At 40.5% G+C, this 12271-nt stretch overlaps 1 protein-coding gene across 3 annotated transcripts in view; it reads right to left on the reverse strand.

Annotated features, from left to right (window-relative positions):
* LOC311290031 (uncharacterized protein) overlaps positions 1–12271 on the reverse strand; it is a 46561-nt gene that overhangs the window by 9262 nt on the left and 25028 nt on the right. For 2 of the 3 annotated variants that reach the window (XR_014627289.1, XM_084408319.1), the window contains one exon: positions 3677–3832. Coding sequence is in view for 1 of the 3 variants with exons in the window: in XM_084408319.1 (XP_084264445.1) it covers positions 3770–3832 (63 nt within the window). In the remaining 2 variants the exon portion in view is untranslated. Of the gene's footprint in view, positions 1–3676; positions 3833–6933; positions 7011–7080; positions 7365–12271 lie in introns of those variants that run through there. The other variant, XR_014627290.1, reaches the window with a different exon arrangement.

Here is a 12271-nt window from a genome sequence, read left to right on the forward strand (position 1 = left end):
TCCAGCAAACCACAGGAGCGAGTCATAAAGCAGAGATCTCTTAACAGAGGGCCCGAGGCCAAGGCTGCTTCCCAAAACTGATGTGCTTGAGGAAAAAAAAAAACACTTTACAGTAAACGTGACTCTTGTTCCCAGAAACCTGGTGTGGGGCCCGTGTGACGTTCCAGTCCAGCACACACAAAAGAAACGGCCCACTGGAAATAGCATTGTGTGAAATGTGATAAACTCAATCAAGCTAATTATTGTGTAAGTACCCAAACAAATCAGTGTCTGCTTTTGCATTTAATGGCTAATAATTCAAGTTTTCACTCTTGAACCCCCCTTTAAAAAAAAAAAAAAAAAAAAATCTGTGGACCAAAAGTGAATCGAGTGAAGAATCCATTTTTCTTTGCATTCACACTGGCCTTGGGGGTCAGGTCCCATTGTGGTCCATTTTATTATTCCTGAATTTCAATAGTAACAAACAGGAGAACCGACTTAATTTTTACAAGTAATTTTTAACTTGAAAAGTAAAGTTTGTCCAAACAAACATATAATGATGGCTTGAGAAAGCCTTGTTTGAAAGATTTGGAATAAATGTAAAAGACCTCATGATGGATGGATGGATGGATGGATGGACGGATGGATAGATAAATGAATACTATAGATGGATGGACAGATAGATAAATGGATACTGTGGGCAGATGGATAGATACATGGATACTGTAGATGGATAAACGGATAGATGGACAGATAGATAGATAAATGGTAAGCGTAAACAGAGACAGATGGATAGATAAATGGATACTGTAGATGGATAGATAATAAATGGAAACTGTACATAGATGGACAGACAGATGGATATACAGACAGACGGATATACAGACAGACAGATGGATAGATAAATGGATACTAAATAGACAGACAGACAGACAATCTATGTTTAAAATCCCACTCATAGAAACTTGTATTAAATTATATATATATATCTACATTCGTAAGAAATTAACTTTTGTGAACCAGCAGAGAGGGACATGTCCTTTCCCAGAATTCATTTCCTGTTAAATTAATTTAAATCGCAATTTAGTAAATTCAAGTTTCAAATCAAATTCCTATGAGTGTGGCCAATTAATACTGAGAACTGAATCCCCATAATACACCTTTTCAGTTGTTAACTCATTGCTGAGTGCTTAAAACCCTAAAACAGCTCCGACGGGATTATGCTGCTGGGTATTTTTGCCAATTAGGTTACCACCTACCTCATGTTACATTACAACCGCATGATAACATCCCATGCAAGGATGAAACTAAATCAGCCAAGGATAAACTCTATCAGAGACATGCAATATAAATCAGAACGACCGCCTACACTGTTATTTCCCTCTGGATAATTGTAACCTGTCTTTTAACGATTAGATTGATGACTCCTCTGCATTTTCAAACAGTCCTCCCCTTCATTCTCCGGTCTAAGTGATATCTTTCAGTTCCAAGTCCCACAATGACGTCTTACTTCAATGACTTCACAGATCTGACATCAATCAATCCATCAATAACACCACAAAACAGTCAGTTTTTCAATCTCTCCCAGTGATTAATGAATAATAAGTGGTTGTTTAATGATTGTGAACAGTATGTGTCTGAATACATGGTACTGATTGGTTGTGCTCTAGTTATACAATGAAAAAAAAAAACATTTCATTCATTCAATACGATCCTGACAGTCTGAGGCTAGAAAAAGTGAGAGAGTACATATCTGTATATCAAGGAGGAAACATTAATCTAGCTTTCATAAGAAAGTCCGGGCATCACGCCAGCCACAGACTGCAGTATAATTCATTGTCCACTGGCACGTAATACGCATGCTAAATCAACGTTTCCTTAATGTTAAGAGAGGCCAAAGTCCTTTATTGTGGACCTTATCCAATGAGACATGAAATATGAATAAAACCATAACAAACACCGGCAAAATTTGGTATTATTTACGGACTGAATTTTGTTACACACAAAATAAAAATAAAACTGCTTTGGCTGTCTCCAAGATTCAGTAGCGATTCTATTCCTAGTTCTAGAAAGAGTCTGAGATGATATCATGGTTTGATATGGCCATTAACAAAACAGTTTGACCTCCACAATAAACACCACACTAGAAGTGTGCTGTAACCAGGCACAACAACCCAAACAAATGGTCAAAACCAAAGTGATTTAGTTTTGTGGCATTGCACTCAGTAGCCCCACCCATATTGAAATCTTATTGGTCCAAAATATTTCTCCACACAACTATGTATTAAACATCAAATTTAACATTGCTGTGAACGTTTTGCATTGGACAGTATTTTCACTTCAGTTGTGGACAATAAATAAATAACAATAAATAAAAATTAATATAATACGTAAAAAATGTATTAAATTAGATCATGTGTAAAATCAATTCCACCAAGACATTCTCTCATACAAACAAACAAACAAACAGGAAAGTACAGATGCATTGTAGACACACTGTTCCTAATACAGCTTTTTCAGGAGGATTGTCTGGCATACAAAGCCAAAGCCTTGAGGCATACCATACCAGAAACGCTTCATAAAACCACACGCACACTCTCATGTGTTTGCTCAGTTCAGCCCCGCCATTGGCCACTAAAGCAGTGATGTAATCATGTCTTGTCACTTTCTCACAGCTCAAGTAGGAGAGGTCAATTAAGTTCCTTCAAAGTTACTCAACTCCACATCGCAAAACATGTTTTCTCAAATCATCCGTGGGGACATGATTTGTCTGCCCAGGAGCACATGGAAGAGAAGGCATGACACAATGGTAAGTACATCAGAGATACCGCTTCATCTTTTTCATTGACACACTTCTTTTTTTCCTCCCTATTTTTCAGTTTTAATCACCTTCATGTTAGATCTGGCTTGTTGTTGAACTTCCACTGTTTCTGCTGTCACACACACAATAGCGTACAGCCAGAGCAGGTATTCTCTCTACGTCAATCCACTGAAGACGTGGCACTGCAGCGGAATGGCTCACAGCTGCCCAGATTGAGTTACCTTCCTTTTGACGTACTTTCAGCTCTCAGTTTCTGTCCGTGTGTTTCTCTCTCACATGCATACACACATTTTGTGTTTATGTCCAACACACAATAGTTCCAGAACCTACTGAGCTGCCTAGTAAAACAGATTTATAGGGCATCACAGTTGTTCACAACCCAACTTGCAGAAAATTAAAGGCAGCGTCACAAGTATCCTTTGAGAATAAGGCAATCCCAGAATGCAATTCTGCATTCCATCCCAAAAAAATCCAAGATGGCGGGATAAGTAAAATACGCTTCATTTAATATTCATTTAATAACAGTTCAACCTAACTTATAAAAATACAGGAAAACTGTTTTTGTTTTATGTCGTTAGCTTAGCAACATGTTAACGTCAAACTCTATTGGAAGTGCACCTTTCGTGCTTCACATGAAGAGTGCTATTTTGGGTAGCAAATTGAGTTGATACCCATTTACATCATTTCAAATAAGCCATTTATAAGGTTTTCATTCAATTAGAATGCTCGTCTGCGTAAGCAGCTCGCAATGTTTTGGGACAGAGCTCTTGACATTTCTCCCACACTCACACAAACACCAATGTTGCTACATCCACAAATAGACGTCATGGTTTCTAACAGTGATACTGTACCTGTCATTTTAGGATTACATCTTACCTTAACTTGGATGATATGTCCTAGGCAGCACTCATTCACACCGGTGGCCTCTTTCACTGGTCTTTCTGCATTTAACGACATATAGGCATCCTTTCAAAGCTCTGACCGCCCCTTGATCCATAAGGCACCTGCCCCGGGACCACCAATACAGTTGCACTGTTCAAGAGGGAAAGAGAAATCACATGAAGATCAGCCTCTAAAACAGAGGGTGTGTCCCTGTAAGCCCACCCAATCAAACACAGATGCACACACACACAAACACAAATGAAAAAGGAAGCACACACCCCTGAGAAAGAGAATCTGAAACCCGGAGCCTATAAAGGTAGAGAAACTCAAGCTCTCGTCCTCTTGCTGGCACCGGTGGTGGTTTCTTCAGAACAGAAACCCCCATGGAAAATCCAAGAGTTCACAATGTCAACATTACTATGAGACATGCAGCTAAGGATGTGTTCACACTTGGCATGTTTGATTCGATTAAAACGAACCCTGGTGCGACTGCTCTGTTCATTTGAATAAGTGTGAACACTGCCTTCCGAACCCTGGTGCGCACCAAACAAGCGAACCAAGACTGTTGAAATGATGGGTCTTGGTCTACTTCCAAACAAACAAATGTAAACGAACCAAAAATGGGACATGAAGTCACAAGATGTGTCCCTCCATCCTTTACTCGTCATTTTAGAAGAAAAATCTCTTGACTCTCTTGTGTCTCCTAGACAGCAATGAAAATAGATATAGAGTAAATGGAGACTTAGGGCCAGATTTACTAAACAGGGAAAATTAGCGTGAGAGCGCAATTCCAAAAAAGCGGCGTTGGGAGTGTAAAGTTCTGTGTGTAATCTACTGACTACGCACAAATAAACACAGATGCAGCCAGATCAGTTCCATAATGACCAACGCAATCTACCAAGACCAGTGCAAATTAGCGACGTTTTTTTGACATTTATCATCTTATTTTTGGATAAACTATCCCTTTAAATCAGAACATTCTAAAGTCTAAATTATCTGAGCTATTCTATCCACATTAATTTTATAGCATTATAATTGTAATGTGTGGCAACAATTTGTTCATTTGCGTCTATTTTTTTTTTTTCTAAGTAATTTATGGAGTAAAACAACTTTAAACAAAACAAACTTAAGTCTCCTGAGCTATAAAAGAGCAATCTCTGAACGATCAGATTGTTCGTTGGATTCATGTAACACACACACACACACACACAGAAACATGCATTCACAAATATTTCAAATATATCCGCCCCTTTACTCATTCTCATTCAGCTTTGAATTCTAAGAAACATGGCAGAGTTTAAATGTCGACCCGGTCACACACTCCACTGACACTCAAACACTGAGTAACTGTAATAGTGGCACCCAAGCCTGTTACCGTGGAGACTGGGGAGGAGAGGGAGTCTGCTTCACTCCTGAAACCTTTGCAACCCTTTTTGTTTCAACTGCGCACGACACATCCGTCCATTTCTAACTCATTTTAAACACTCATACATTTCGTAAAATGGAAAAACCACTGACCCGCAAAGTTTTTTTGTCCTGATCTTGCAATTGATTAAACTCGGGCCTGACCTAGAATATTTCAGGGGCTGTGACATCACCTGTCTGCGTCAGCACAAGTCTCATTAGAGCCTGCTGTGATTAAGGCGCCTAGTAGCGCTGAAATATGAGTTAACGTGGTGCTAATTAGTGTGAATTCCTTCAAATACTCCTATCATGAATCAGCACAGCGGACAGAATAAGGCCTTAAAGAATGCAAACGCAGACAAAGCTTCAGTATGAAAATATGCAAACACTCAATATATACACTGCAAATGAACAGCATTGTACTGTGACGTCTGTTTAGTTGTGGAGCAACCTAGTCTGTACACAGACATAAAAAACCCGACCAGTCAAAAGTTTAAACACCTCTGACTGAATTTCCTTCTCATAATCTTAAAGGGACAGTTCACTCAAAAATGAAAGTTCTGTCATTTACCCACTGTAGGACTTTTTCTTTTCTAGTGTGAAACAAATTCTGAAAAAAGTCTTTGGACACTATAGACTTCCACTGTATGGACATTCTTCAAAATATCTTCTTTTGTGTTCCACAGAAGAAAGAGTCATGCACTGTTAGAACGACATGAGGTTGAGTAAATGATGACACAATATAACATTTTGGGATAATTATCACTTTAAAACACCAGCTATCACCCTGTAGCCCAAGACTGGTTGCCCACTGAAGCTAAGCAGGGTTGAGCCTGGTTAGCACCTGGATGGGAGACCTCCTGGTAAAACTAGGTTGCTTCTGGAAGAAGTGTTAGTGAGGCCAGCAGGGGGCGCTCACCCTGTGGTCTGTGTGGGTCCTAACGCCCCAGTATAGTGATGGGGACACTATATTGTAACAACCACCATCCTATGGATGAGACGTTAAACTGAGGTCCTGACTCTCTGTGGTCTCATTAAAAATAAATCCCATCTCATAAAGAGTCGGGGTGTAACCCCGGTGTCCTGGAAGTTTAAAGTAGTTGAATATAAGATGGTTTTGATTTGGCTAACATTTTTGGTCACTACATAATTCCACTTTAGTTTTGAGGATGTGAAAAATAGTACCACGAAAGAATGAGCAGGTGTGTTCAAACTAGTGACTGGTAGTGTCTATGTGGGTGGTGATAAAGATTGTAATAAAGCTGATAAAGATTTTCAGGTGAGCAGGTGGACGTAATAGGTCAAGGTGCGTCCTGGCCACACCTACAGCTGCATTCACTAACAGCCATTCCACCAGCCGAAGCATGGACGGATGCCACAAGATGAACCAACACAATGAATAAAAGGCATTTATGTCCATGACAAAATAGAGAAAAGTAAATCGACAAAAACCTGATAGTGATTCAGAAGTCTTAGTGAAATCATTCCATATTTAAATACCGTACATTGTTTTAAACTGTACTATGAGAATGCACCTTCACATTTCTTAAAATAGACTCTGTTTGAGGTTCAAAATTAGCTGAATTCCCCACAGAATAAAATAACATTTAAAATTGAAAATGTTTAGTAAGTTCACATTCTGAAGATGAATCTCTACATTCTTGTGTTTCAGTTTCTGTTCCTGTAGCGCGACTGATGAAAGCAGTGCTAAAACCATGATTCACAGGGAATTCTCATACTGATAAACATAAACCTCTGTTAGTCACTTTGTATAATAGCATCTGCCAAATGAAACTGGTTAAAAATGTTCTGTTTATCTAGTAGTTAAACGCCAGCAAGCTACTAACTCGAATGCCAGTACACCTGTAGCCTTCTGGTCCAAGAAGCACACTGGGCTGACACCAGCCAGGGAGACACAAGCACACTAAACATATCTCAGTAAAAGCTTTAACATCACAGATTAATGATTTACAGATTTTGAAAGTAACACTCACTGTCACGCAGACATCTCCTGACTGCGTTCACCATCCCACAACTCCTGAGAGAGAATCCAATAAGTTCCTGTGAAGGAACCTTGCTGCTCTACTTTCCACGACAGAGTGATCTCAAGCAGCCTCTCCTGTTAGTTTCACTCACTGCGTCTGTGTGTGTGTGCGTGTTTTGCACAGTCATATACAACACATCCAGTCAAGCGATTGCTGCCAAGTGAGTCCGCAGGCAAACCAATCTCACTTTCTCTCTCTTCCTCCTCCCTCCCCTTTTCCCTCTCAGCCTCTCTTTCAGTAAATGCTTCATGTGTCATCTATCAGGCACTAATTCATTCGTAGCTGCAATACTACTGTGGCCACTGAGGTGTGCTGTTTCATTAGGTTCCTTCGAGAGCAAGTTGGCTCTAGTGCGGTGGTTACGCAGGAACGTTGTTTTGAGGTTGAGGACACGTCACTTTGAGGTTGCTGAGAGAAAAAGGAGGGCTGATGGAAATGGATGAGCACAATCAAAAACAACTTGTTACCACAACAGATGTTTTGAAGAAAAATATATCCCTTTCACAACGTTTGCAGCTTGTAATCATCTGGAAAGCTTGAGGGAATATTTTGCCCAAACTAGTTGTAGAATAAACACTACTGCTTCAGTAAAACCGAATGAGCTAGAGTTCAGACGGTACCACACAAATAGTTATCAATTGCGTACACAATTCACTTACAAATGAAGCACAACTGCACAACCACGCAACCTGACCTAGATCATTTGTCCACACTGAAAGTGAAAATCACATGACACTGCACGATCACAGCCGATCAGAACATTGTTTGATTGATATACACTAATTTTGGACCAATGACATTTTACAGTGGGTGGGGCTTCATAATTACAACCCAAATGATCATCCTGTTGCTTGTTGCTTCTTGCATTTGCGTATAGTTTTGTTGCGTAACCCGTTTGTAACATTGATTCAGACCACAAGAATGCAGAGGAACTGCAAAAACGCAACTTAAAATATTTTTAATTGGTTAACTAAAAATGAAAGTCAGATAATCAAACACAAATGTCCCCTAAGAGTGAAAATGAAAGTTTAATAACTGTAAAGGGCAGGGAGTCAATGCTGCTCTCTTTCTCTCTGACTCTTTTGTTACTCAGGGGGAATTCCACAAGTGCACTTGCTCATCGCCACCACAGAACGGATCCAGTAACAGGAGAGCGGTCACTGTTGCAGGTGCCGCTTCCACTCAGGGCATAGGAATCCGGTGGCAGACCTCACACAAGAGCAGACGGAGTCAACAGTGGCGCCGCACTGCGACGAGATCACAGGCTTGGTCACTCGACTCATGCTATGGTCATTTCCCTCAACTCACAGGAATGCGAGTGATGTCCACTCCTCTACTCTTGCCTCTCTGACCCTTCATCCAGTCCTGCATCATATCCTCCTTCACAAATGAGTGAGTCACTTGATCCTTCACTTTCACTCACCCTAATTTGTCAATCTCTACCCACAACCCTCTAGCAACTCTCTGTAGGAATCTGCTAAAATTGGCCACTTCCACCTTGTCCTCCTGCTGCTTAGCAAACCCTCATCCTTTGACACTCTGTTATCCCAGACCCTCCAACATCACAACAAGACCTCCCACAGAAATACACCATCGGTTTACTGTAATTATCAATCCTATCTGGACATAAAAGGACATTTCATCCATATGCCCTGTTTACACTGAAAATAGCTCTTGAAAATATGATTACAAATTAGGTTATTTTGCATTTAAAAAATGTCATTTTATTTCCACAAGGAATCAGTTGCTGCTACTAAGTAATGCAATGCAAGGGAAAGTGTTTGTATTTAAATTGCATTGCCAAAATTTCACCAAATCTCATTGGAATCCAATTATTCCGGGTGTCTTTGCCATGACAGATGGCTATCGGAGTGAACACCTCATCAGAGTTCCGTTCCCCTGAAATCAGTTGTGATTGGTGGAGAGGTTAATGTGTTATAGTTTGAATACTTATCTTGGTATCAGCAACCACAAGCACACAAGAAGTTCTGAGATCAGTGCAGCTCTCCTTTTTACACACTTCAACCATCAACTGCTGCTTATCAAAAGTAAAGGTGTGGTATGGGATAGGGCCAGAATGCCATTATGACCACGTTTCACAACGTGTACCATCACGCACACACTCGCCTACACATCCACAAACACACACATTCCTGACGTTCCCCAGGCCAGGTAAACAAAGGAGCCATTACACACACACATGTAATAGGTGGCATTTATCATCCCTGTTGGCAGAGGAACTGTTCGGATCACCAATGCAGGCAAACTACATAGTGACCCCTAATTACACATGACACATCGCTCAAGTTTACTGTAAGACTAGTATCACTACACTGCAGTGTCCTTGAAACTGGCCAAACATGCTTTCCTTATCTAACTAACCTTGACCAGACATATACAATTTTTATACACACACACATGAATCTCCACAAATTCCTTCTTCACAGTGAAAGAACTCTCTCTTTTCAAAAGTCAATAATTATATATTTTCCTGTGTGAAAGATCAAGAACATCTATTATCTAGCACATTATATAACTTTGTCAGATAACAGACCTTCTAGCTCTTCATTTGTTGAATAATTGAGGCCCCGAGATGTTTAATCATCTCTGTAACCATAGAGATAAAGACATTCAATTATACATAATTTAAAATGACACAAGTATGAGATACATTTCTGAGTCATAATTCCTAATATTTAGGCATCAGCAGCATAGACGAGCAAAAAAAAAAAAAAAAAAAAATTTACAATGGAGCAGTCAAACACCTGTCCTTTCTGATATTCGCATTTTTAAATAGAATGTCCTTATGGAAAACTTGCCGCCATGAAGTGTAGAAGGTGGTTGCTAGGGTGTTCTGAGTGGTTGCTAGGAGATTGATTACTTGCCCAAGTCTAAAGTGTCCTATAATATTCTGGTCCATCCTCAAAGATAAATCTATGGGATTTTTTTTGCTTGTTTTAATTTTATGTTATGCTGAAATTGTTAGTTACTGTTCACATCTGTAGCACACACAGTTTAATATTTGGGGTTTTCAAACCTTTAAGCCTAAGTGAGAAAAATAGCAATAGCTATGCTTGTCTTAGCAAGTACCACTGCAATTAGGTTTTGTGAAAGAACATACAAACACATAAATATAGCCCCCTATTTCAGGGTTACAAGAAAGCCGTCACTGTCTAAGGTGTGTAATTTTAACCCTCCACTGACGTTTATAAGCGTCCATGCTGTATAATCAGAGAGAATATTAAAATGTCAGTCACACTTTCATTGCAAACAGAACACCTCACAGTTCCTCTACCATCAATACAAGTGAAATGAAAAACAGACATATTTGTGCACTTGACATAATCTGAAGTGCTGTCCTCCTATGAGATCAAGTCTTTCCATAACAAGCCCCATAAAAGTGATGAGTCAGTCTCCCATCACCACGGTGATCTGTCACCATTTAAAAGCGTTAACTTAATGGCCATCCCACAGCTCACAGCTCTCCCTCCACATCATCATCTTTCAGTATTGCTTGCTCGGAAGTCACCACTGGGCCGCTCAGTCAAGACATTGCTTTGTGAGGATGCTCAGTACTAGACTAGAGGATATAACTAAATATGGATCGACTGAAGTGAAAAGTATTCATTTGTGTAAATGTGAGACTCCTATAATAACGGCACAATATTGAGTGAAATGTATGAGATTTGACCAATCAGCTCTCAAGACCGGATCGATCCATTTTCTAACATGGTAACACTTTACAATAAGGTCTGTTGTGTAATATGCATAAGAATACAATTACCCTACTACATTGTTTGAAGTATTTAGCTAATATATTATGTCTAATGCATTATTTAGTTTATGTATTAGAGCACCTTTATAAGTAGTATGCAGGAAGCATGTTGCTGTGGATGAAAAGTGATGCCGACAAGAGGAGAGGAGATCTCCAAATGAGAAGGAGAAAAAATAAGGTCTTGATGACCTCATTTGGGGAGGTCACTAATTTATCTTTGAATACCTGTGACGACAACAGTGACATCAGATTCGTGACCACCTGAAGAGCTTCTCCGGCACCAGAACCATCGCTGATATTGCCTTGATTGAGAAACTTTTCGATATTTGTACTTTACTTAATACTTGTGTAGAGTATTTGTAGAATACTTGTACTACTAGAGATACTTATTGTAATAAATAAATTGACTTTAAGTCGTTGAGCCAGAACAGCCTGCGAAGAAGTCTTCTATCAGATTGTAAGTATTTTAAAGTGCTTATAATTTAGATAATCAGATTCGACTTACTTACTGTTACATGTATGATCTCTGTTTCCCCCCTTCATTGTGTTTTTGGTTCATTCCTGTGACCTAGTGTTCCATGATTGTTCTAATTAGTCATGTCTATCACCTGTGCATTGTCAATCACCTCATTAGTTATCTTGTTAGTCCCTGTGGCAGGCTCTACCTGCCGTCCAGCTTCTCTGCCTGGAGCAGGGAGACCGCCTGCTGGAAGAACACACTTGTGACTTTATCCAGCTTGCGTGCCAGACATACTACCCAGACCGCTCGCTCTGTGTATTTTATCACACCAGCCTGCGCGAGTGCTCCAAGGCACGCATTCCAGCGGGCGGTACGAAGGAGGATTTCGCCGCAATCGTGGAGTGGGTGCTGGTGAACAACAATTCACCATTCACCATCGGCCTTGCTGAGGATGACATCACCACTAGACCCACTCCATTACCGTCAGAGACCAGCCATCCACCACCAGCGAGTGACGCGACGGAGAAGTTGCACGTGCCCACCGCAGGCCGTGGAGACCAGCCTGCCGCAATAGATGAGCCTGTACCGAGGATAAGGACGGAGAGTGTCATCGCCACAGAGCCCGGACCACAAACTGAGTCTGACCAGGTGCGTGAGCCGGCAACTTCGTGCGTCGCAGAGGGAGTGCTTGTGGAGCTAAAGGGCTGGGAGGAGAGCCCCGTCCATACCACTACTGCTGTGGATGAGATGTCAGTGGCCTCTGGCATATATTATGAGGAATTGAAGGACATTTATGAGGAAAGCCTCATAGACTGGTTTAGCAAGGTAATTCCTATTTCCCCTGTATCTCCAGAGTTCCCAGTATTTCCAGCACACCCTGTATCTCCAGTGTCCCTTGTATTACC

This window comes from Rutilus rutilus (assembly GCF_951802725.1).
Source record: "Rutilus rutilus genome assembly, chromosome: 4".
NCBI classification, from domain to species: Eukaryota; Metazoa; Chordata; class Actinopteri; order Cypriniformes; family Leuciscidae; genus Rutilus; species Rutilus rutilus.